Source organism: Micropterus salmoides, unplaced genomic scaffold (assembly GCF_014851395.1).
Source record: "Micropterus salmoides isolate LMB-PRFRI ecotype aquatic unplaced genomic scaffold, ASM1485139v1 Ms_hic_scaffold_7, whole genome shotgun sequence".
Lineage (NCBI taxonomy): Eukaryota > Metazoa > Chordata > Actinopteri > Centrarchiformes > Centrarchidae > Micropterus > Micropterus salmoides.
The window spans coordinates 28,072,882-28,100,608 of record NW_024044459.1 but is presented as its reverse complement, the minus strand read 5'-3'; the positions used below and the strand labels follow the sequence as shown (position 1 = coordinate 28,100,608).

General features: G+C 40.8%; 1 protein-coding gene and 1 long non-coding RNA gene across 4 annotated transcripts in view; one reads left to right on the top strand and one right to left on the bottom strand.

Moving 5' to 3' along the window:
• Positions 1–27,727, top strand: part of fam172a (family with sequence similarity 172 member A) — a 155,641-nt gene that overhangs the window by 105,365 nt on the left and 22,549 nt on the right. Inside the window, exon 11 of one of the 3 annotated variants that reach the window (XM_038702745.1) lies at positions 104–153. The exons of the other annotated variants lie outside the window; for them this stretch is intronic. Within the exon in view, the coding sequence (XP_038558673.1) occupies positions 104–138 (35 nt within the window). The 3' untranslated portion in view covers positions 139–153. Of the gene's footprint in view, positions 1–103; positions 154–27,727 lie in introns of those variants that run through there. 3 annotated transcript variants of the gene reach the window in all.
• Positions 12,517–27,727, bottom strand: part of LOC119891277 — a 28,792-nt gene continuing 13,581 nt past the window's right edge. Inside the window, exons 2-3 of the long non-coding RNA XR_005442418.1 lie at positions 14,090–14,150; positions 12,517–12,933 (exon numbers count right to left, since the gene is read on the bottom strand). This is a non-coding gene — a long non-coding RNA (uncharacterized LOC119891277). The remainder of the gene's footprint in view (positions 12,934–14,089; positions 14,151–27,727) is intronic.

The following is a 27,727-nucleotide window of genomic DNA, read 5'->3' as shown; positions in this document are numbered from 1 at the left end:
TCTCTGGCCCGTTAACAGAGCTGCCAACTCTGCTTGTCTCTGGTTTTTTGGTGGTGGCTTCTGATGTCAAAGGTTGTCTCAGTCATCTTTGTGTCCTTGGCAGCCTGGCAGGTTCACAGGCAGCAGCCATTGTGGTGAGAGTCACAGCAGAGCAACAGAGGTGACGAGGTTGAGAGAAGGTTGAGGGAAGGCTGTCAGGGCATCGTGGCCCAGCCCTTCAGTCAACTCACATACAGCTCCCAGCAGTCACCTCTTCTGCTACCATGACTGCTGTTGTCTGGGTTGCTATGGTAAGAATATCTGTGTGTGTGTGTGTGTGTGTGTGTGTGTGTAGGTGGCTGACCAAGTGTCTCAGCAACACAGAACAGACCGGTGAATCCTTGTTGTCATGCACACACACACACACGCACATATGCAGACACATTCATCACAGTGTGAAACACCGCTCACTCTTGTGTGGAGCCAGACTGAGCCAGGCCCGGGGCGACTCAGCTGCTGTGGAGAATGGCATGTGATCAGACACGCACACACACTAAGATGTCTGAAGGCTAACAAAGTATTGGATGTGTGCTTACATATGGGCACTGGGACTGGTCAGGCAGCATGATAGGAGAAATGGGTGAAGGATGAGTTTTGCCGTTGGTCTTTTTCTGTCTTTATGTCTGTTCTTCTCTCTCTCTCTCTCTCTCTCTCCTTACTCTTCTTCTGTTTTTGACTTCCTCTGTACATCTCCCTTTCCCCTCCTCCGCTTGTGTTCTGCTTCCCTGTGTGGTGCAGTGATGATATGATGATTGTGTTTTCCATGCTGGTAGACTCTTGGCAGAAGGAGGTAGGGAGAAGTGGAGGCAGAGCTTGTCTGTTATTCCTAATCATCTGTGAAGCAATGCCGGTATACCAGCATGGCACTCTGACGGGGCGGGAAGGACCCAGAGAAGGAGGGAGAATAACATGTAGCGGGGGTGTCCACTAACATCTCCATTTCTTGTTTTAAATGTTTTAAATAAACCTGGACCCATTCCCTTCGCATTTGACTGGCTAGCTTCCCTCCTTTTAATTTTTTTTATCCTCATTTTTCTTCCTTTCACTGTATTCTTTTTTTCCATCTTGCAAAAGGAATTTGTTCCCCCAAGAAGGTCAGTGCTCTGGCGTTTGGCAGTGTCCTGGCACACTATCAGAATTTTATCAGTTAGGAGCACGCTGAACACAGGCTAAATATGCAGATAAAGTGGAACCAATCTCCTGCTGGAAAAGCTCCCTTTGTGCGTGTGTGTGTGTGTGTGTGTGTGTGTGTGTGTGTGCTACAAGGCTGACAGAGGAATAAGTTGTGGAGTGGGCTGCTGGTTAAGTGGGGTTGCTGAGGCCTTCCCAAGATGTAATCATTCCAAACTTACACTGCTGTTGAGATGCCAAGAGAAGGATAAATCCAAAGTGGGAAAGAATAAGGGTGATGAGAAATAGATATATGGAAAAAAAACAGTCTTAAAGAGATTTTTCTTGTAAGGGCTCCTCTGCTTTTGTTAGTTTATTGAATTTTTACCCTGGTGAGATGGATGATCAGTTGTTTGATCAGTAAAGATGCTATTTCAAAGGTGGGAAACACCCCTTTGCTAGTAACACACACATACATAAGCACACACAACTTCCTCTTGGGTGATTACTCATTGTCCAAGCTGATTATTAATTACAAAGGGAGAGCTCTCTGAAGGTAAACACTGATTAATGGCTAACAAAAGTAAGTTAATGTTTTACCTGTACTTTAATTACCATCCCTGCTCTGTTACAAGCATCCCAACACAAGGCTGTAATTAACCCTAATGGACTGCGGATAAAGACTCAAATTTTTTTTACACAACATAAATATGCTACTATATGTAATTTTTTGATGTGCCCACCGTCCTGCTTTCCTACTAGGTTTTGCATAATTAAAAGTGAGGATTTTGTTGAAAGGATTTTTTGATTTTTGTATCTTGAATGAAAATAGCAGGGAGTTGGCCAGAAAAGTGATGCAATATTGTAATAGAAATGAGAAATAATTCCTGTGCAATGACATGGGAGGTCACTCTGCCTTTCTTCTTTACCTAAGGCTCATCCTTCTGTGGCTCAGTGTTATTAATGTACCGAGATACCACAGAGACACAAAAGAGTGCCTGAGAATAAAAGCAGACAGCCTGATTCAGAGCATACACACACACACACACACACACACACACACACACACACAATGTCATGCTCTTATTGCGCTGTCCTGCTGTAGGTTTGACTTGACTGTAACCCTCACCTCCCTGATCCACACACTGCTGACCGTGAAACACCTCTAGCTGTCTGCACTTCTTCACCACACACACACACACGTCTGACTAATGTTAGTGTGATTTAACTCTTTAAGAGGAAACTCAGGCCCACTCAAATTAACCTCACCCCTTCCAACCACTGTTATTTCAGCTTGGTAAGGTGGAAGTCCGCTGCCTTGTTGGACGATCGCATGAAAATATGTATGTGTTTGTGTCTGTGTTTTCACATATGTTTTTCACTGTTTTCTTAGCCTGACCGGCCCACGTTGTGCTAGTGTTGCAGGAAATAGACAAGTAAACTCTGGTGAACCGGACCCTAACCTCTGACCTGGATGTACTGAGGTTGGATCAGGCTATTGTCTGGGTCACATTTGTGACAGACCATATCGTAATGGTGTGGAAAATGCTGACAACAAGGACTCTTGATGTCAGGGATTGGTTTGTCTGTCAGAAACCAGTAATAAATTGCTGATTTGTGGGACAGACTAGCAATTTGGTTTGATTTGTGATTATACTTAAGATATCATAAACTACGATAGATGATCAGATTACCAACTTATAATTGATTTCTTATAGTTTAGCAGTGATTCAGGAGTTCTCTTTATAATGTTTAAATGTTCATAATATTTCCCTTTTGACCCAACCCAACCATCAAACAATGACAGTCTTTGACTATTTTTCTTTAGTGCCTGTGTAAATCTCAAACAACACTTCACTGGATGGCGATTGGCCGATTGGACCGTGCCACCCTCAAACTAAAGTCAGCAGTGATGGGGTCATATTGAAGGCACAGAATTGAAAAGGAGAAGGAAAGTGTTCATCTATTCATTTTTTCCATCTTATGGAGCTGTGTGATTTATGATTTAGTATCTGAATGTTGAGTTGCAGAAGCTTTATGCCATGACATTACTTGGGGAACTAAATCTTCTGCAAAAGTCTTTTTCAGCAAGAACAAAACAAAGTTTCTTGATCCTGGTAAAAAAGAAAAAAAGGTGTTAAGGTAAAGGTGTTTTTATTTCATATTCTATTCTACAGATACCCTGATTTGAAGACACCAGAAAAGTGACAGTTGTTAGTTGAAATGTTAGAACAACGTGAACAGTTTTCAAAATAACAAAAACTGGAAATGTCAAACTGAAGGTTTCAGTTAGACAGTGAGACCTGTTTGTCTATGGATAATAGTCTGTAAACTTGCTTAAAGGAATGAAACCTTGTTTGACAGGCTAACGAATATGTTTACAATTAAAAAGCCATCAACACAAACTTTGCGGTTTGTTTAGAACATCAACACAAACTGCAAAGTTTGTGTTGATGTTTCTTTTACAGACATTAAAACGTAGGTTTGGAAAATTCATGGCATGTTACTGACATGCCTAAATGTGGTTCATGATGTCTGAATATTGTGGCCACTCATCTTTTGGTGGTCCACTTCTTGGCACACACATGCGTGTCAGGGTATCGAATGCTGGGATCATGAATGGGCAAACATATAAGATTTTTTATATGCAAAGCACCTGTGAAATGGAACTGTGAGCCAGACTATTTTATGGAAAATTTGCATTGCAATATATTTAACTCACAGCTGCCTTGGCGAGTGGTACCTTGGCTTATTATCAAGAGTCTGGTGTACGAGATAAACAGAGGATATGAAAGGAGAATATTGACTATTCAGAATATCTTCCCTCTTAGCTCTTGTTTTCATTTACTTTTGTTTTTATTTGTATGGATTTTCTGATATCTGATATGGAGTCATTGAAAGGTTGCAGGTGTAGATGAAGAAGTTTTAGGTCAAGACAGCTGGAAGGAAGGAAAAATCACTTTGTCAACTTAAAGGTTCCTCTCTGATTAAAGATGTGTGAATCTTTATTAATGTTGAAATACATTTAGACACAACACTTCAGCATAAATGAAGAATGACATTGAAGCTGAAGCTTGATATAAAAACTTCTTGAAAGGAATATGGATTCAAAAACATTTAATTTTTGGTGAGGTGATTATCTGAAATGGTTTTTGGCCAAGACAGAAATATTGGGTTTTCTCTGCATCTTGCATTAACAGGTTTTCTTTGTTTTGTGCCCATGAATGATGGTCTGATGCCTTGTCCATGACGTCTTTGTATTTGATAGTGGTATATCCTTTGACTGGCTGAACATCATGGAGGCTCGCTCTACTTTTCTGCTCCCCAACTTTGGATCATCATACCATGCCATCTTGTTAGCTTTTGTTCACAGGATAGTAAATGAAGAAAGGAAAAAGAGTATCATCATCATCATAACAAACTACTCACCTCTCCTTCCTTCCTTGTATTTGATTAGAATCATATACGAAACAACCTCCTTTTGGTATTTTTACTAAAATACAGGTGCTGGTCATATAATTAGAATATCATCAAAAAGTTGATTTATTTAAGTTGTTCCATTCAAAAAGTGAAACTTGTATAATGTATGCATTCATTCCACACAGACTGATATATTTCAAGTGTTTATTCCTTTTAATTTTGATGATTATAACTGACAACTAATGAAAACCCCAAAATCAGCATCTCAGAAAATTAGAATATTGTGAAAAGGTTCAATATTGAAGACACCTGGTGCCACAGTCTAATCAGCTAATTAACTCAAAACACCTGCAAAGGCCTTTAAATGGTCTCTCAGTCTAGTTCTGTAGGCTACACAATCATGGGGAAGACTGCTGACTTGACAGCTGTCCAAAAGACAACCATTGACACCTTGCACAAGGAGGGCAAGACACAAAAGGTCATTGCTAAAGAGGTGGCTGTTCAAAGAGCTCTGTGTCCAAGCACATTAATAGAGAGGCGAAGGGAAGGAAAAGATGTGGTAGAAAAAAGTGTACAAGCAATAGGGATAACCGCACCCTGGAGAGGATTGTGAAACAAAACCCATTCAAAAATGGGGGAGATTCACAAAGAGTGGACTGCAGCTGGAGTCAGTGCTTCAAGAACCACCACGCACAGACGTATGCAAGACATGGGTTTCAGCTGTCGCATTTCTTGTGTCAAGCCACTCTTGAACAAGACACAGCATCAGAAGCGTCTCGCCTGGGCTAAAGACAAAAAGGACTGGACTGCTGCTGAGTGGTCCAAAGTTATGTTCTCTGATGAAAGTAAATTTTGCATTTCCTTTGGAAATGAAGGTCCCAGAGTCTGGAGGAAGAGAGGAGAGACGCAGAATCCACGTTGCTTGAAGTCCAGTGTAAAGTTTCCACAGTCAGTGATGGTTTAGGGTGCCATGTCATCTGCTGGTGTTGGTCCACTGTGTTTTCTGAGGTCCAAGGTCAACGCAGCCGTCTACCAGGAAGTTTTAGAGCACTTCATGCTTGCTGCTGCTGACCAACTTTATTGAGATGTAGATTTCATTTTCCAACAGGACTTGGCACCTGCACACAGTGCCAAAGCTACCAGTACCTGGTTTAAGGACCATGGTATCCCTGTTCTTAGTTGGCCAGCAAACTCGCCTGACCTTAACCCTATAGAAAATCTATGGGGTATTGTGAAGAGGAAGATGCGATATGCCAGACCCAACAATGCAGAAGAGCTGAAGGCCACTATCAGAGCAACCTGGGCTCTCATAACACCTGAGCAGTGCCACAGACTGATCGACTCCATGCCACGCCGCATTGCTGCAGTAATTCAGGCAAAAGGAGCCCCAACTAAGTATTGAGTGCTGTACATGCTCATACTTTTCATGTTCATACTTTTCAGTTGGCCAGCATTTCTAAAAATCCTTTTTTTGTATTGGTCTTAAGTAATATTCTAATTTTCGGAGATACTGAATTTGGGATTTTCATTAGTTGTCCGTTTTAATCATCACAATTAAATGAAATAAACATTTGAAATATATCAGTCTGTGTGTAATGAATGAATATAATATCCAATTTTCACTTTTTGAATGGAATTACTGAAATAAATCAACTTTTTGATGATATTATAATTATATGACCAGCACCTGTATGCCAAAAATCATTGTATGTTTGTAACTTCAATTTTTGTTTGAGTGTATAGACACGGGCCTGTTAAACTTGCCTCAACTGGTCTACTTCAAAACCGTCTTTGAAGCACTGGGGATAACAACCACAAAGAAAATAAACAGATGTGAATGTATTCTTACGTTAGGAACTTTTGTGGCAACCATCATCATTAAACATCTGAACCAACCTTGATGGATTCCTCTGCGAAATCCCATTCGTTCATTGTATTTTTCCATGGTGACAGGGCAATCTGTTCAGTCATGTAGGTTGTGGTTCTCAGGGACATTTCCTTTGAATCAAAGACTTTACCACTTTGACTCAATTATTTGATTAAATTCTGGACTGTCCGTGTTATATTGATCTACACCAGCACTTTGCTTTCTGTCGGACATGGATCTTCACCCAGATCAGGAACAAAGATATGCCGACAAAGTCAATAGACAAGCCCTTTCAACAGTTCCAAGACAAGGGCTTTGCCTATTATTTATCTTACCTGTCAAACAGGAGGAAATGAAGTTGATCAATATGCCAAGCTAATAATTGTACAAGCTTGTCAAATTAAACACTATATAATTCTTAAGGTGAGGTTCTTGAAATATTGAGTGTTGCATTAGGTTATCTTTACAACTCATTTGAGTTATGTGAAGATAAGTTTTATTATTAGCAGTATCTGTGGTAGTATACAAAGATACACTGCATCTAATTTTCAACAGCAAAATAAATTATACGTGACAACAATGACATTATTTGGACAAAAGCAATTGAAATTATCCTTAGTGGTATGATATGTCACAGGCAGTTCATTACATTAACAAATTTTCATGATCTATGACTTGATGAGTTAGTGTGAAAAACACTATGGTCTTTTACAGAAAATAAAAGTCTGAACACCTTTACTAGAAATCCTTTTAATTTTTCTCTTTACTTTTTTAATAAAGAAATTTTAAGGGGACTTGTGGGTAAGCAAGTGAATTAATGTTGATGTTTTTCCAGCTTTTAAATTTTTTAAATATATTTTTTTATGTTGCTCTCCTCCTTTCAACTTGGTTAACTGTTGTTCAAATATAGACATATGGAAGTCTTTTTGGAGCTGTCATTTGGGCCATGTTTTACATGTTATTGTTTGAAAATATCAAAGCTTGGGCAAAACAAAAACAAAATACAGTACTTTAGGCTTTCAGTTATATTTACTACTGGGTTAGACATTTTATAAATATATATGTTTGTGTTGTATGCATGTATGAAGGATCTTTACAAGATATGAACTGTGATTTATAATCACGTCTCATATGCAGAACACTATTGCTTTAATAGTTTAGCCTATTGTGATTATGCTAACTAGAAGCGAGTCTGGAAAGCCCAGTCTGTGGTCTTCACTTCACCTCTGCACTAGGTAAACTCTATCCAGGAGGTATTTTATCCTCTCCTCCTCTCTAAAACTCTACCCATCATCCCAGGAAAAAGAAGAAAGGGGAGAGACAAAAAGGGAAAGCCTGGCATGCATAAATGAAAGTTCAACAAGGTTCAATGAAACACTTATACAATTTGCTGCAATATAGTGGGGTTTTATAATCTCATTATCATCTTAGTGCCAGATTTGCCCATGAGGGCTGTTCCGTATTCACTCTTATTAGCTCCTCAGATTTGTCCATTTGTCCTTCTGCTACCCGCCTTGCAGCCAATCACTGGGACAGTATCTCTAATAAATACCCCCCCTCCTTCTTGTTTTATCTCCACTTTTATTTTTTCTCTTGCCTTACCTCCTACTGTTTTAATTATTTATTTAATTTTTTTCCCTTTTACTTGCTATGGGGCAGACAAGTATTTTATCAGCAGATTGCTAATAACTATATATTTCTTTCTATAGAAGTTCTTTCACTTTAAACACATTTGTATGTACAATGTACAGTTTGTATGTCATTATATTGTAATGATTTGACTTGAATCACACTCATGAGGACAGATTTTAAAGGACATTATTTTAGTAGTAAGATTCAGACAACAGGGAGAATTGTTGAATCATTTGAGAAACAAATGTTACTAAACATATAGTAAACATTGCGACCATTTCTTCATATTACTCACTGACATTGTGTATTGCAGAGTGTACTGTATTTCTTTACTCTAATAATGTTTTTAATCTTCTTTCATGTTCATAGCCAGGCTCTTTTCCCCTCTGAGTATGTAGGGTCAGATGGGGGAGCTAATATACTGGGTACATTAGAGCAGGCCACAGGCGGCTTTCGAATCCCCAAGCCTCTGAACTGCTATGGATGGTGTCCATCCCTGGTCACTCAGAGGGCATCCCCAGATTAGTGCTTCACAGACATGGATCTCATTTGCCCATATGGCCTCTTCTCATTGACTCAATATAGGCTCTAATCCGCCCAGCCTTTACCCCTGACCTCGACATGTGGCAAACCACTTAGAACCACAAACCATGTATATACCACATTTGATGGCTGCATCATCAACAGGATCAAGTGCAAAGATGAGGATGAAAAATGGTGGCCAGTGTTCCTGATCATCACTGACTGAACAGTATTTTAATTACTTGTCCCAGATGCAGGTGGTGGTTTGGCTTAAAATCCAGAAATACTATATTAACATGCAAGGTTCTTGTGTCTATGGACTGGTTTTAGGTGCATTTCCAGGAATTAATCCAATAAGCCCCAGTAAGGCACAGACAATTCTGACCACTGCTAGCATTATAACTTGTAGCAATAATCCTTCTTCCAGTATCATCATGCCCTCATTAACAAGGCAGAAGTTGCCACCCACCAAGTGTTGCTATGATGTTATCCATGTAGCAACAACCCTCTAATGATACTTATAATCGTTATTGGCATTGACCCTGTCTGTGAGAAGATGAAAGGATAACCAAGCAAAATAGGAAAACCTCACACCTTAATAGCGCTGTGTTTGCCTCATTGCTGGAGTTTAAAAAAAAAAGATTTAATTTCCATTAACTGATGCATACATTACTTCTGAAATACATAATGTTATTTTAGTCAAGATATTGTAAAACATTTGACAGTAAATGTAGTATTCCTCACAGCTGCTGCCACTAAGTGAACTTAGTTGATGGGATAAAGTAGATTACAGCATGGAGAGGTTAATCTATTGAGTAATCATATGAGGGTGTCACCATAAATAAGTTTATGCTACCCAAAAAATTGCTTATTTTTATTCAAGATTAAGAACATAAATAGGACCATATCATTTACCAAACCTGCCAATACTGATGGATGTCATTTCTTTGCAGTTATATATATATATGTATTTTCAGCGTGTTCATTTTTGTTATATGATAAAGATGAACTTTTTTGATTTTTAACATTAGACCAACTAATAAGTTTGGTTTTGTATGCCCTTCAAACTGGTCATTTGGAGTTTAGGTGCCATCTCATCTTAATTTATCAATAGTTGTGAACAATTTGTAAATTACTCAATACAGACATGGTAATTATATTGTGGCACAAACAACATTTAGTTGCTCCTCACTTTTAATTAGATTTTATGATTGTGGCTCCCAGAAGTGTTTATTAACTGTAAATAGGTGCAAGTAAGATGGTTTTGTTGTTATACTGATCTCTGTTGGGCTTGTTAAACATTTATATTTAAATGTAGACTGTCATTGTTATGGGTTCATGAAGCCAGTTCATAAGGTTTAGCTGTTAATTAATACACACAAACACACATACATTGTATGCCCAGCTAGTGGATTGAAGAACTCGTGCTGAGATCGAACATCTGCAAAAGCCACTCAGTTTACTGTCAACGCGTTCGTGAGTGTACGCTGTAAGTGTGTAAGAGCGAGGGGTTTGGATGTTTCTTCTATTAGTTTAAACCCACCACTCCTGCTTAGCTAAATTGTTTTGATATACTGTGGCAGCAGTTTTACCCCCTCTCTTCTGCACAATTAGGTTATAATTAAATGCACATTTAATATGATTTTTATGAAATAAAAAAGAACAAACATGGAAGCTGTGAGAATATATTTGGAATGCACATAATGGCAAAGACATCATTAGAAAATTAAGGGGAAAAAATCATCCTTGAAAGTCCTTGAGTCATAATCAGCCTCAAATTAAAATGTTTGTCTTTTTTGCTGAGAAAAGAAAATTACATTTTATTTATATAATTATGTAAACAAAAGTGATGGTAGATTCAACAACCAGCCAGATTTTGAATATGCAGCAGTGACCTTGGATCCTCCCCTGTGCTCCATGTTGACAGATAAAAACTTTATTAACCAGCCATCTCCAGGACAGGAGACAAACCGCCTGTGAAAGCGATTCACGCTAGTGTTAGAGAAATGTGACAATTAGAGGATGATTTTTTTCCAGTGAAAGCACCAAGGAGTAAAAGGGGTAATAAACAGAGCTTGTTTGTAGCCTAGGAAGCAGTAATTATAAAGTGCTTGGAGTGTTGTTTTGCTTAGTGTGCCTGGGAGTAATGAAATAGGCTACACTGATCCCTCACTGATGCCATGGCTTCTAATCCTCAGCCCTCACTTCCTGCTTCTCTTGTTTATCCACCGGCATCCTCCGACTGTTGCTGGCCTGTCACTACTCTGGGCAGCACCAGGTGACCTTTGACCTGTGTGTCAGCTGACATTTTATTTCTGAAAATGGTCTGGCACTGACCTGGACCAACACAGTGATAAATGTGTCATAAGGTCCAGTGTAGAATGTTTTCCTCAGTGTGCAACTAAGTGGGTTTGTTTTACCACCAAACCAAACCCTTTGTAAACATTTGCTTTGGTTTTTAAATGGTCTAATCTCCATTTATGTTAGTCTCACTTGTCTTGCTCTCCATTCTCCTAAGTGGTGTCTCATTTGAGATGACTGACATGTTTCAAACCAAGGAAACCTATTTTGGGATCTTGGCATGTACTGTGCATATTCTAACTATATCATGAGATTGTGGTGTTTGGGCTTTGTCCACTGCTTTTATCATATAATTTCTGTTTATATCTTTTTAGTCACTTTCTGTCCATCCCTTCAGTCTAAAACTCGGGTTAATTTCCCTGAGGCCCGCTAACTGTGTCATCTGTGACAGGTCATGTTAACAAGTGTGGTTTTGTTGTGTGAGCCTTTATACTTGGGTGAAGATATGTGTGCTTGCATTCCTGCACTTACAGATACTCACCTACACTTGTGTGTATATTCTCCCAAGAAGAATGCTGTGTGTATAGGCATGTTATCTTGGTGACCTAGAGACAGACTGGTTATCACCTCTGTGAGCCTCTCGGGGCTAAACTACAGAGCCAGCGGAAAAACACCCCCTGCCTCTGCATCTGTGTGCTGGTCAGCCAATATGTCCGCCTACTGCAGGGCTCACCTCCTATCTAATCAATATAGACAGGCCACTTGTCCACACACACACACACACACACACACACACACACACACAAACAGCATGTATGCTTACAGATTCAAATGCACACAAACATGCTCAGAGATAGCCCTACACATGTAGACACACTTAGTGATACACCCTCAAAGACACACTCACACACCACACATATACACCCACATGCTGATAATCACAGACAAGCTCACATTGATTTGGACCTGCTCTGGCTTCCCAGATATGACTAGCTGTTGCAGTGAGATGTGGGAGTGGCCCAGAGGGTACAGAAAGGGGTCTAAGGCCAAGTGGTAGACATGCAGATCAGGTACTGGAGGGCGCCAGAAGGTTGACAGGGGGCCTTGGGGCATAGAGAAAATAAATTGGACCTCCTGACTCTATTGGGAGGGTCCCCTTCCCCATCATTGAGCCTAAGTCACCTGACCACTGTGTGGCTCTGGCCTTCTTTCCAACCACGGCCAACACCACTTGTCCCTCGTTTATAACATAATAGAATCCCCAGCCACAGAGCAGACCGTTTGTCTTATATCTACCCTTGAGATGCAAATGGGTGGCGTCAGTATTCTGACGTGCATATTCCGGAACTGTCTTTGGCGCCATTTTAATCCCCTTTTGTTTGGCTTATGAAATTCTTTTTTCTTTCAGAGTGCATGTCTGCTGACCTTCTGATGTTACATAGTGCAGCTCGCCTTTGCCCCCAACCCCTGCCCTTCGAACAACAGAAAACAAAATTCAGAAGAAAGGTTGGGGCTTGCACTTTGTGTCTGAAACACTTCATGAGCGCTAAGTAAGGTTGGCACCAGCTGTTGGAGCAGAGTCGAGGAGAATCAGGGGAAGTGAATTGCGTTTGGCACCAGGCGGCTATCAGGCAGTAATTAGTATAGCTAACATCCCAGATGAAGGAGTCAAGTCTAGGTCATGGTAAAAAACTTCAAGGGTCTTAGCGGGTAAGGGTTGGAGGCCAAGCCATGCCCCCTTCCCTCCCTGAATATAAGCTCATGCTGTGCCTGCTCAGATTTGCTGAAATCTGTATTGACCTTTCACCTTCAGGTGTCGCAGTCAGTCACATGTCAGGCTGGCTCCTGTGGACCACGCTGGATGTGTTCATGTTAGATTGTGTCAGTTCCTACTCAAGACCTGCTCAACTCGGCCCAGAGATTTAGTTTTACACACGATGAGGCTTCTGACATAGATCTTACCTTACAGCTTAAACCCATGCTTGGCATTCCTGCCCTGCTCTGGCCCCAAGATCAACCTTTTTCTGTCGCTCAGGCAGGCCCTAGAACCAATCAACAGAGAAATGAATGCTCTGTTGATGAATGAATGAATGAGTGAGAAATTGATTGTTTTGTACTACAATTCTGGAAATCACATTATAATCTCTTTCATATATGGCAAGGTTGGTGTGAATTTTCTGTACAAATATGTGTGTGTGTGTGTGTGTGTGTGTGTGTGTGTGTATGGATGGGTCTGGGGTCACTGTGCATTCATTTCTGGTTCCTTAAAAGCCCTCTAATCCTCTAACGCAACCATAATCTGTTTTAATACATTGAATATTAGTTGACAAATCACATGATAATGAAGTTATATGAAAATGTTTCTTTCGAATGACAGGGTACACCAAGGATTGAACCTGACTGTCTAATCGCAGCTGACACTCAGTACTTATGTTGACCATGTTATAAGGTTTATGTCCGATGTTGGCCTGTAACCTTTACACAAAGGGAGCTAAGAGCTTACCAACCATCTAAAATTGCCACCAACCCTTTGTAGACATAAACACAGACTTAAGTCTTAGAATTAAACCTCATATAGACTAGAGTTTATTTGTTCTTACAACATAAGCAATTTTGATCCATATAAACTATAAATTAGAATACACAATACACATGCTTGTATGTTTTATGTTTTATAAATTATAATCAGGGATTACTATGTCTTCTTATATATCAAATACTTGACTCTGAATAACTTAAGTCTCTGAGGAGTTAAAATAAACAAGGGTCTACCGCAAAAAAAAAGGTTTGAACTATGTGAACTTTGGTGCATTTCATTTATCCGGTGTGCTATTTGTGGTGTTTTTCATCTCTTCAATCCTGGCCTAGTTTCTCTATCTTGTTTTTGGAAAACATGAGCTAAGCTTTGGTGCACAAACCAGACAGCCATTAGATCGCTGCACTGTAGGTCTGACCTCTGACCAGCTAAGCCCTTGCCCCACCCCCTGGTAAACCCGTCACCCCAGCCTGCCCCATGCCCTGCCCCATCCTGTCTCTTCTTGGAAATGATATTATGGTGTTTGGATCATCCTCCTTGTCTTCCTCCATACTGTAATCCTATTTGCTCTGTCATGTGTTGGTGTTCACAGATGGTGTGTGTGTGTGCGTGTGTGCGTGCGTGCGTGTGTGTGTAGGTGGTATGACACCCAGCTCACTCACAGCTGTTTGGACTGGCTCACTGGACCCATTGTCTCTCCCACATATCCCAGAGAGGGTGGTCCTGCACAAACACACATGCCCATAACCACCCAAACACCGAGAGGGGTGTTGAAATATAAATGAGTGTAATATTTTGGGTGACATCGCTGTCAGAGTTCTAAAGTTAACCCCTCAGCTATTCACTTTCACCTCCTTCAGTGATCTTCTTCTGTCCTACCGTCCCTGCATAATGAACATGTTAAGCTGAATGACTGAAGGAGTGCGAAATGGGGAAGGGGTGTGTAGTGTGGGGGAGTTGGGGGGCATGTGGAGTGGGTTTGTGCGGCGGGAGGCAGCGAGTTTCCACTCATTGTTGAGTCTCGGGCAAAAAAGAGAGAGAGAAAGCGCTGCAGGGTGAGAGGTCCTTGGCAGTGCTCCAATAGTTGGCGTCTCGGCGTCCACATTTAGTTCCAGCTGAGTGCCCACAGTGGGCATGGCCACACTGCCTTCACTCTGACCTCTCGACAGAGGACCACTGCTTTCCTGTTTCCACCACCCCTTTTTGATTTATCCCTTTCTTCTCCTTCTAGCCCCCTCCTCCTTCTTTGTGTTTTGGAAATGGCTTCATAACATCCAAAACAGAGATGTTTCGGAATTGATTTGTCAAAGCAATGGGATAGGTTTGTGATCAGACAACCAGTGGGATGCTTTGGGGGCTTTGTTTTTTAAATACAGGGCAACCTATCATTCTACATGATCAAAACAAAAAAAATATTCTCTGTTTTTGATGTTCAAAAAACACTACAGGTGGGATTTTCTCATTAATTTGTTTCAAATACAAATATCTGAGAGTTGCGTTCAACAAAAGAAAAGATTTGTTTTGTGATCTCATGTGAGTGGTAATGGGGGCTTTCTTTGTGAGACACTGTAGAGTGCCATCACTTACCTTTGGTCCAAAAGGTAAGTGATGTTTAAATAGATTATTAATGAGGATACTGATATGTATGTGAAAAATCAGTTCACAGACACAACACTGTAATGTCTGTAGTCATGAGATTACTTTGAAAATCTAGATGAAGATCCAACACTTTTATATTTATATTTTAACTTTAAAATAACAATATGTTTGTGAGCTGTTATTAATCTTGGTTTAAATGTTTTGTTCATTACATTTAGATGGAGATTTTCAACAGAATGGGATTCTTGCAGAACAAACAACAGTTTGTGGTTGTTGTTTTACAAATGAGGAGGCAATTTGTTGTATTTTATGAATAGCTACATTCGCTTGAAATCTTGAAGTGGAAGAGCATGGTTTCTCTTGTTGTATGACCCCTTTCCTCTGCACTTGAGTACTTTCTCTCAAGGTGGTGCCCTTGACACAGACTCAGAGAATGTTAGTGTTGGAGCAATAACATTGTCAAGTGTTGTTGTCTGTTGGAAAGGAAAGGACTTCCAGTGACTAACTCATAGAGTACTCTATGAAGACAGACCTCTGCCTTACAGCAGTTATTCTGTCCTCACTTCTTTACTGCTGCCTATCTCTTTTCTTTCATCTTTCTTCTGCACATATCCAAGTCTCTTGTTTAACCCTTCTGCATATCCCTCTTCTCTCTACTTTCCTAATTTAATTTAATTACTTTTTCCTCTCTCAGATGAAATGATTTTAAAATATTTAGATTCTGTAATTCTTAATTTAGTGTATGTCCGCATGTTTTCATTACCTGATACTGTATACTACAGTAGAGTAGTTGTATACTACAGTATCATCTCTTTGAACCCACCTTCAGAATTAAGAAATATACTACAGAACAGCTGTGAGCAGAGCTCTGCAGCAGCGACGGCGGGGAATGCTCGCTGGGGCACAGCGGAGCTGTGAGCGCAGGCGAAGCTTATACTGGTCAGCTCTACAACAGCAAGAGCGGGGTATGCTCGGGGGGATGCGGCTATATGTTCTGATGTGGTAGTGAAATGTTGAAACCAAGTTATTGTCACTACGCAGGTTTGATATATGTCAGAAACTAATGTGTTGAAGTAAGCACTGAATATCTCGCAGTATCTGTAGTTCGGTCCCCCCTTGGCGAACATATTTATTTTCCCTCTTCAACAAATTAAGGATGAGGAGACTGTTTCATATGCTCACAATAAAGAATGTGCTCGAGTGTGTGATTGATCCATATCCATCAGCCTATGGACGCTTCATTTCCCCAGCGTTTCCAGGCAGAGGAAATTCCTGCACTTCTCATTCAAGGGAATCCAATCTCACGTTTCCTGAGGCTTTTTTTCAGAAGTGTGTTAAGCAGCCACAGACTCTTTTGAATGTCAAAGCAGAGCTGCAAAAAACTTTATTGCGCTTTTATTTTGTAGGCACAATCACTTAAGTGATTATGTGAGTAACTGTTGCAGTCATGATCTGTTTCAGCAAGTATTTATTTATTTATTTATTTATTTGTTTGGCCCGCAGGCCGTCTCTTGCCAACCACTACTGTCGGGGAAACCAATGTGAGACGCACATTTTTAACAAAAAGAGCAGGGAGACGTCACATCTTCCCCTGTGATGACCCTCTTAAGGTTTTTTGTGAATAGAAAACTTAGGTATATCATCTGAAAGTATGTCCTGTAAATTTCATACTTCTGCAACTAGACTTTCCCATTATTATTCTGTTAATTATGTTTTTAATTAAGAATTTTGTTATATCTCCTTCTAAAAAACTAACCAGCTTTGCATGTTATTTCAAATATTCTACTAACTTCAACCCGGTCTCACCCCGGGATGGTTGGATGGATCAGAGATCGGACTTTCACCCAGGAAACCTGGTGTTTGTTTCCCGTTTGAAAAAGTTATTTTATTTGTTTTAAAAATACAAATGCTTGTTTTTAGAGGTTGTATCATAGCCTATTTTTCCTTGTTTCATACAAAATCCATAATTTTAATTTCAAAAAGTTTGGTTCTGCTTCTGGACCTCGCCTGTTGTGCTGCTACACAGACATTGAACACGGTGGGCGCTGGGCCAAACTGGGAAGGGTCGATAGCTGTTATACAAGCAAATGCTTGCAGACAAGCAGATTTTGGGAGGCCTAATGAATTGCACCTGTATTGATCTCCATGGGAAATGCTTGTATGATGCAGGAATAATTTAAAGGAAGAAAAGCACTGGGTTGGAAGGGATGGATGAGGTGGAGGTGAGCTTGTTGGCAATGGGGGTGGGGGCTGGGGGGCAGTAATGTTTGTGCAGACTTTGTCAGGATGCAGATAGTGTGATCAAGATTGGGTATTGACGAGATAGGGAGCCGGGTGACTGAGCCACAGAAGCTTGAAATAAACTGTCGGAGGCACACGGCCAGTCATTATAGTGAAGCCGCCTGGCCCTGCTCAACCTTGAGCCAGTCGATAAGCTATTATAACCATGCAAATTGTGGCCAAATCAGAGACCTGACATATTGGTATTATATTTCTGTGCAGCCACCGGGTTATGCATCATTATTGGGAGCCAGCAACAATATGCATTATGCTCCCTTGTTGTTTAGTGTGGAGACTCATAAAGGGAAAACACTGCCTCAGACAATAAGACAATACTGCTATGTGTGTGTGTTTTGGAGACATTACATTTTTTGTGTGTGTGTGGGGGGGGTTGAACACCCTAATACGTCTCTACATGCCAAGCTCTTGTGCCATTTATTTTTCACATTTTTTATCAGACTTTTTCCTCTTTATCTGACTCCACCCCCCTCGTTGTCTCTCTCATTCTGTTTCTCCTCTTTCAGCTGGACGGCAGCCTGCCAGGTCATTTACTGTCAGTGACAGTGTGATGCATCCAGTGGGCCAGAGTTTGGATGATGTAATTTGGGCTAAAGGCTGTGTAAACACTGCTGTGACCTTGATTTTAGATTTGTCAACAGGGCTGGGTTGGAGAACAGAGAAGAGGATTGGGAGGGATTGGGAGCAACATGCCCGGCTATGATAGCAGGCAGTCTCTAGCTAACACTAGACTGATATGATAACCTGAGATACCTCAGGCTTACCTCTGACCCAAGCTACACTTCTTTAACCATCTTCCTCCTCCCTCTCATTGTTAAAGCTCTCCGCTCACCTCTGTTCCACTCCTTTGATATTAGTGTACTTGCTTTCTCTTGAACACTCGTTATTGCCCTCTCCTCATGTTCTCTCTACCCTTCTCCTCTCCAACCATGCTCCTTTCTTCTTTGATGGCAGTGTCTCTGCTCTTCTCTCCGATGCTTGTCCACTGTATGCCCCCATCGTCTCTGCCATGGTGCTTTACTCTATTTCTGCTGCCATCTATCCTATGCTGCTCTTCATGAGCTCCAGAGGTCAACACAAGTAAACACTGGCCGACGGCCCAGACAACACAGAGCTATTGATCTGGTTTGGTCGGAGAGGTGATGGGTCTCCTGGTGAGTCTCGAGGAGGGTTATGACCTCCAGGTCTAGACTAAGCCACCCTGAGTCCTTCAGTTGGGGGAGGTTAGGAAAAATTAAAGATCAGGCTATCAACAGTCAGTCCATTGAGAATGCCTGAGGGCTACCAGGGCTGCAGGTGAATGTCTTCAGTATTTGGTCCAGGACAAGGTAGAGAATGTATTACACAGGCAACAGTTAGAGGCATTGTTGTTGTATATTATAGGTATATCAGAGAAAAGGGTGACAGTATTTTTAATATTACATTTTAAATTTGAGCCCTCTGTATTATTCTGTGTGGAAACACTGTTGACAACTCTTGATTTTATCATTATTGTGATATGATTTTTTTTTTTTAATAATTCAAGAGCTGCAATATTGTAGCAGTGGCGATTCATTAAACTAGAGCTCATGTTATTGTGCTTTGTTAAAGCTTTAAGGAACATTTTGAACACATCCACCAACAAGAAGGTGTCAGGAATTGTACAAATAAAGATTTATAGCAACTTTATTTGGATAATTAAGTATTTTAAGTATTTTGACTGGATTAGAATAGGACATAATTTTATTCATATTTGAACTTTAGAAAATTGTATTTTTGTTATCACAGCTTAAATAGTTGTGGTTAAAGTCTGAAATTTGTTTTGGATTTTAGTAAACTCAATTTATTCAGTCTGTCCATGCAGCTTGTTGAATGGGCCAGGAAAACAATATACATCCATTTCTTATTGCTACACCACTTGTTTGTCAGTGTCCAATACATTTATGATACATCACATACTTTCTCCATCTTGTGCAGCCCCCATGCACTCTTAACAATCAGTTTTTTTTTTAATTACGCAGCAGCAAGTAAATTACTTTGTCTGTACTTTTCCTCATGATTTTTTGTTCTGTGTACCAAATACTATCCTTACTGCAGGAAATAATATTTATATTTGTTTTATGTCATAATTGTTAAGAATAAACATTAGTCTAATGAGATGCATTAATGATTTGATGGGAGGTTTTAAACCCTACATAGTTAGTAGCATGCTAGTCCAGAGTTAAAGTTAGTGGTGTTTGATTTCTGTGCTAATGAGATTTCATTGCAATTGTTTTGTGCTTGATTGTTGTTCTCTGCCTTTTGCCTCAATACGATAGTGTACAATGGGAATTTTGTGAGATCGACAACTGCTGTCTACTCTTTCTCCCGTCTCGAGTCTGTTTTAATCTCTTCACTCTTCTTTATCTTCATAAGTCCGTATCATAGTAGACAAAATGATTCTAGGGTTATTGGGCAGCCCCTGTTGCTACCTTGTTAAATTATCCCCGAGCCTAGCCTAGCCTGCTCGCTCAATTGTCAGGTCTTGACTATAGTTGACTGATAATTTAATCATGGCAGGTGAGGTGTCACTGTAACTTACACTGTATATTTACAGCTAAACTGAGGCTTATTGTTGACCCTTTTCTCTCTGTTCTGCTTGCCTGCCTTTCACCTGTCTTGTGCCGTCTTGTGCATGCCAGCCGAGAATTGCATTCTTGGTGTGGTTTATCAAGGGTCCACGAGGCACACGCACAACTCATAACAACACTAGCGTAGCTCGTGCTCTGTCTCTCTTCCTCCCTTCTAATTGGGTTTTATAAATATCAGATCACTGACTACCAAAACCTTACTGATAAATTATTTGATTTTTCAGCATATGATATAATTGGTTTATGCAAAACATGGCTTAGAAACTTACCATTAAATAAAGTTTCACCACCTGACTATACCAATACCCATGTTGCTCAGGCTACTTTTTTGATCTATTTATTAGTCTGTTATTAATTTCTATTTAAACCATCTGCATCAACTATGAATGGCTTTGTCCATTGCAACAGACTCCAATTATTCCACAATGTGGTTCTCTACAAACCACCTAGCCTTTATAGTTACTACCTAACCTAACCTATTCACTCTACTGGTAACACTTGACTTGATTCACACACACGATAGTGGTTCAACAAGTCCTCCAACCTAAACGACAACACAGGTCGTTCTATCCATGCCACCCAATAGAACACATATGAGCGTTTCCTAAATTAGCACACCTACTGGTGGCAATTGTCCGTGCCTTCAAAAATGACACATATGACCATTAACTACATTATGTAAGTCAGGTGACCTACGTCACGTCATGGTTTGGCATGGTTTTGGTTTCCAGACCGCCCCGGACCCTCCCAATACAGTGGCCTTTTATTGGGGCCAGCCTAAGGCACACCTGCAATATCCATGCTGTCTGATCAGCATCTTGATATGCCACACCTGTGAGGTGGATGGATTATCTTGGCAAAGGAGAAGTGCTCACTAACACAGATTTTGACAGATTTGTGAATATTTGAGAGAAATAGGCCTTTTGTGTACAAAGAGAAAGTCTTCTTTGAGTTCAGCTCATGATGAATCGGGGCAAAAACAAAAGTGATGCGTTTTAATTTTGTTCAGTGTATCCTACGTCACCCCACTTCCTCCTTTGCTAGTGTTGCACACCACTAGAGGTTGCTGCCACAATAAATGTAAATATGTGTTGTACTTACATGCTGCACACACGACCTATATTGTCGTTTTTCTGGTGAGAACAGTCTTGTTTCTGCTCCAACTGTCTCTGCTGTCACATCTGTGGTGTCAGATCACTTGGATAAGAAATACTACCCTATCTTTATAATGTTGTTGCTGATGTATTTACCATTTGCCACATTGGACCATCAACTTCAACAGCATTTTGTGACTTGTGTCAACTTTTGACACCATACACCACTGTATACTCTTAGACTGATTCGAAAATCAGTTTGTCTCTGGCCAATTTTAGCCTATAATCACTTGCTCCCTATCCATGTTAAATCAGACTTTGAGGTGCTTCTGATGGTAAATTGTAAATGGACTGCACTTATACAGCACCTTTCTTGTCTTTCGACCACATAGTCAGCATTCACCCACTCACATACACATTCATGCATTGATGGCAGAGGCTGCTATGCAAGTGCCAACTGCTCAACAGAAACTTATGGCACAGCCATCGGGAGCATTTTGGGGTTGAATATCTTGCCCAATATCTTGCCCAAGGACACTTTAACTTGCAGACTGGAGAGGCAGAGGATTGAATCACCTTCTGATAAGTGGACAACCTATACTTCCTGAGCCACAGCTGCCCAGTGATTACTTATAAAATTCTAAATAGGCACACCCCTTCATACCTGTCTGATCACCTGAAACCTTTATTTCATCCTGTGCTCTCCTTATTGGAATTAAAGGGTATTAATTAAGGATAGAGGGAGTTGTATGCTGTGCAGATTGTAAAGCCCCTTGATGCAGTTTGGTGATTTTGGGCTATATAAATAAACTTGGGAATCCCGATGCATGTGTGTTGAAAGCCCACAGGACTGGGACTAACTTAAGTCGATATCAGAATTAGGAATATTGTTGTGCTAGGATGGTCTCACGTCTGAGTTAATGTGGAGCAGAATTTGGTAATGAAAGTAAAACAATGAAATTAATGAATGATGTTATAGTTGAGTAGGAGACTGCCTTTGCAGGCTTCCTTTCTCTGACTTTAGCCTTTCAGTTTAAGAAGTATGAATTATACACTGGATTCACTATAACATGTCATCCATAGCTTTGTCTGTTTTAAGCATGCACACAAAACACACATACAGTCCTCCCTCAGCCTTCAACCACCTGTCAACTGTAGGTTGTGAGAAGCAGGAGCCAGTCACTATGTTTTCTAACATCATGAAAACATTTGCAGAACACTGGGATGTGCTCTTTGAGTCTTCAAAATATACAGTCGTATGGGATCAGGGTCAGATATTGGGGCCACTCAGTAACCATTTGAGAGAGAAGCCTGTTCAACAACTCAGGGTGGTGCAGCTGATATTTAAGAATACACAAATTTGTTCCACTAAGTTCTGCGTCCAGTGGCTCGCAGATGGGCAGCGATTAATCAGAGAGGTAACTGTGAAGTAGTTTGCAATTAAACTGGAAAGCTCTGAGGCATGCTAATTGAATCAGAAAATTAGCGGCAGCTCTGTACTGAGCTGTAATAGGCTAGCTGCCGCTTGCAGCAGGTGCTAGCCCACTCAGCTGTGGAACAAGGTATTTAAGTCACATTAGCAGCAGTAAAAATATTCCTTGATATGGAACAGTTAGATTTTCTGCTCATTTTCACTGCCCATATCACCAGGAAGAGCAAAACAGCAAGCCACTCATCCAGTTTCTGGCACAAACACAACAGCCACCACCTTAACAAAATCTCAGAATATGTAAGAAATTCATGCATTGAAAGATACATGAAGAAATGTTTATAACATACTGGATATGAGCTTGATAGTGATCACATGTAAAAGACAGGCATTCCTGTATTTGAGCAATGATAATGTAGAAAACCTATTTGTTTACACACTGCGATTGTAAACATTGGTCTATTTTTTCAGCTCTCTTAATAGTTTCCCTTTCTGTTATTCGCTGCACTTCTTTGTTCTCCACACCTGCACTTCCCTCATCTGCTACCACCCCCTCTTCGTCCTTCTTCTAGCCTCCCCAGGGCTCCTGTTTGCTGACATCTATCTCTGACACAACATGAAAAAGTGGTGAGAAATTAAAAATTGATCACTTTTGAGCATGGGGTTGCCGTCTCTTCTTCTCATTGGCTATGGGAGGGAAAGAGAAATAGAGGGAGCAAGAGCACGAGAGAGTCACTTTTGCTGGAAGGCTTTGCAAGCAAAAGTTCTTTCAGGTTTCCATAGAGTCACAGTTAGGGAAAAGAGTGGGGGAGCGGAGAAGTGAGGCAGAGAAAGATGTGCAAAGGAGGAGAGAGTGATGTAGAGGTAGAGAATTCCCCCGGCAGAGAGTGGTGTGCCACGTAGTTCTGGCTTTAAAGCATGCTGCGTGCCACACATACAGTAGGAGCAGAGGCCATGACAGAGAGAAGGGAGGGTGTGTGTGAGGATGTTCATGTGTGTGTGTCTGTGTGATTAGACAGACAGCATCCTCTTTTCTGCCTGTTGAGCCCCCCAGTCCTCCTCAACATTCCAGTCCTGCCCTAGCTCTGCTAACTCTGATATCTTCATCAGACACGCCTGCCTGCAAACACACTCACACATAAACGCACACGCAAACACATACACACACACACACACACACACACACACACACACACACACACATACACACACACACACACACACACACACACACATATTCATTACACTGACACCCCAAGCACAAAATGCATACTTGGACTAATACACAATCACGCAAACATGCTTACATACAAGCTAATGCACATGCTGCCTTGCACAAGATCACAGACACACATCTGTTCATATTGTCTACAAGCATACTCACAGACATATACAAATAAAGCCTTTACACATTTTCAATTGTATTTGATCATGCTCATCAAGGATGATTGTGCTTTCTGTATAAACTGAATTGATTGAATTGTGTATTGACTTGTGTTGTTTTTTTCTGTGTTCATATGTTTCAGTGTCTGTGCTTAGCACGGAATGAGGTCTTAGGTTCATGAGAAGCCATCCACTATAAACCAATGTCATACATTGATTTTCCTGGTAATGAGTTCCCAGAATGTAGACACCCACAGAGGTGTTGAAGCATACGCATACGGTACACGCACATATACATGACCACATTTTGCAAACACTCCTCTCTTCATGGAAACACACACAAAAGATAGGTAATGAGTCTAAAATATATATAGACATTATAAAAAATATAATGTCTTGCAGGTTTATGTTCAATAGATGTGTTATAAAAACACCTTGCAAACAGTCATAATTGTAGAATTTAGCTACATTCTAAATATTTTTTAAAGTCAGTTATTTTGATTGCTTCAAAAAAAGAAAAAGATTCTTTTGACTCATTGCGATTGTTTTAACTGACCATACATATCATATCTAAAAGGGGTGGTTTCTAAGTAGCCAATTATAACCCTATCCCTAACTATGGAATTCGCCTCCAATTCTTGTTAATATTTGCTGTGGCGCACATGCTTTTATTGCAAATCATGCTCTGGCACAAATTCGAACTTTGTACTATTCACCCCTCCAAAATTAGTCAGGAGAGCCTCGCTTTCCTAAAGACTCTTTCTTTATCTCCATACCCCTTTCTCTTCCTCTATTTCTTTCTCTCCCCTGCTGAGAGGATAAGGGCACTCCCACTCAACTGTAGAGCATTTACACTGAGGTAACAGTAAGGTTAGCTTGATCAGCTTTTAGTTAGGAAACTCTGGCATCTGCGGTGGAATAAGCCCTCAGGCACTTTGGCTTACCACGCCTAAACTTTTATTTTCAATATTTACCTAAACTACACAGTCATTCTACATATGACTTTGCAACCCTTCTTTTTTATCAATTATACGACAGGAAGTTGCATCATCATGTGGTTTGTCCGAATTGGTTCATTTTTATTCCTCACTTTGATGCTTTAAAGATAATTTCCTTTGGCATAGGTCATGTGGTTCTTTATGAATCTAATCAACTTGCACTATTCCAGCAATCTTTATACTTTAGAGTGAAGAGAAATTCCTCCAAGCATGTTCCCTCTCTATATAGCTGAACTTTAGTCAGCTCCGCTCCCGGCAGCATATACCAGCACCAGCTTGTTAAACAGTTTCAAATCTCAACGCCAACTCGGGCCTATTCATACAGTTAACCCCCGACCACCCCAAGCCCTCCCTCCACCTTTCCATCTCTCCCTATGTCCCTCTTCTGATCCCATTTCACAGTGGAACCATCAGGAGCTTATCCCAATCTCAGCCTTGGCTGGGAGCCCAAAGCAGTGCATGGCGCATCTGAACTCAGCTGTGAACTCCCAACCTTTTCCTCAGCGCCCTTCCCTCTCTAGTTAGCTCGCTAGCCCTGACACCATCTCTGCCTGTTTTAGGGGGGGTTTGGATGAGGGCCTCGATATGCAGTGGATGCTCTTATGCACAGTTTACAGGGCATGTCTAAACACACTCAGGGTGTCGAGTACAGCTCAACAATAACATAAACTGTCTGCTATTATCCAGACAGCAGCCAGCACACCAACCAGCCACCCAGTTAGGCAGCCAGCCAGCCGGTCAGCTAGCTAGCCAGGGAGTCACACCACTGCACGCTGTCAGTCAAACAACGGTTATGGTAGTCATCTAACCCATCAGCCAGCCATCATGAATGTTACAAAGCTGGGGCTAACTAAGACAGCTCTGAAAATGTGTCCCCCGAGCAGAAAAGGCGAATGGGTTAATTTCTCATTTCAAACTTTGTTTTTAAAACCACTAAGTATGTCAACTGGCACTGGCTAGTGGCTTATGATGGAAGTCCTAGCCAAAAAACTGTAAGTCTGTTTTAGTCATCACAGACACAAACCAGCAGCTTTAGACTCGACAAGCCCTCTGCCTTCCATGTTGCCCTCAACTTGCTTTCACTCTCCCTTTCTCTCTATCCCTGACATCCCCTTCCAGCCAGTGTATTTACTTAGTATCAGGACTTGCAATAATGAGATTGGGGTTTTAAACAACTAGGCTCAGTCCATAGTCGTGTGTGCCACTGGTTATACTACTCCCATAGCCCTCATCCTGCTTATTACTATAATATTACTATAAATATAACAATTAATATTTGTTCATCTAATAGTCAAAGCCAGAATTTGGGACTTAATGCAGGAAGTCTTATGAGGATGCAAATACTCACAAGAAGTGAGTATGGTCGTTATACTGAGCAGTGTGTGGAACTGTACAATGTATTTATTTTCTAGATAGACATATATGATGGGACTGAAAAGCATGTAATGAAAGGTTTTCCTCTGTGGACTTATGCTGGTACATGGATTATGTACATGGTGTCCAGAATAGACAGAGCTGGTCATGTTGGGCATGCTGCACAGGTGACATTAGATAATGTACCTGACCCTATCTGGGAGCAGCTTGTAGTTGAGGTGCTGTCTGGACTGAAGTGCACAATGGCTATAAACCCCTACCTTTGCACATGTTGCTGAATGTCAACCCAGCTAGTGAGCTAGAGCTTAAAGTGCCATCATATCAGCTCTCAACTGTGTTCACAGAGGGCAAGAAGGAGAGGAAGAGAGAAGGAAGGAAGGAGGGGTCTGCTCCATGAGAAAGAACTGGCAAGAGTTTATGACACTCTGTTGGTTTCTCATATTTTTCTGTGAAGAGATTTAACCACGTGTGCATGTATAAGAATCAGCTTTTATTGCCAGGTATGTGTACACATTCGAGGAATTTGACTCTGGATTGTACATTGCTCACAATGTGCTTACTCATACAAAAATACAAAATCACAATAATAAAAATTAAATAAAATCATACACAGACTTCAGTGTAGACAACACAAATATACACACTATGAACAAAAAAAATATAGACATATTGACAAATAGTGCGGTGAGCAGAGTGCAAAGGATGCAGGAGCATGTACATGTCGGAGGTGGATGTGATATACAGGTACATATACATGCATACATGTACACATGTACACAGTGCAATGAAGCATAGTGCAAAGGATGCTGGAATAAATAAGTGTAAGTATTTTGTGCAGGAGTAATGACTTGAGGTAGGAGGATTTGGTATACAGTATCTACAATATGACTATAACAGTATGAACAGCACTGAAATAGAGAATGGTGAGTAAATCATTAAGTTAAATTAATAAAGTGTTAGGCAGTAAACAGGTGGCTGATTAGAGGCAGAGTTACTGGATTATTGCACAAGAATTGTTCCTGACAATGTGAGTCAGAAATCAGCTATTCATCAGAGTGATGGCTTGTGGGAAGAAGCACTACGGAGCCTAATCCAGAGGCTGCCGTCTGCGGCGCCATCTTAAAATGCACACATGTGTATGCTTGTGTATCTGTGGTATTACTTTATTCTCTGTGTGTCGCTGTGTGAGTATGGTCTCAGTGACAAACATTCCCTTCATGAGAGGCACATCACACTACAGATGACCCTTTTGGATGGCGGTGGCCCTTTTAACTACAGCACCCTGATGCAATCCGCTGTAAATACATTAAACCAAGCTGCAGAGGAGGAAGCTGCTTATCCGTCCTCTCTGCCTCTTTCTCAATCTCTCTTTCCGTCTTTTGCTTTTATGCTCTCTTGATCTCTTTCTCCCGCTCTCTCAGTCTCCCTCCCATTTGCTTTATATGTTTTTCACTATATTTGTCCCATACCCATTTTTCTTTTATCCACTTTCTGGTTTCCCTCCCCTTCGCTACCT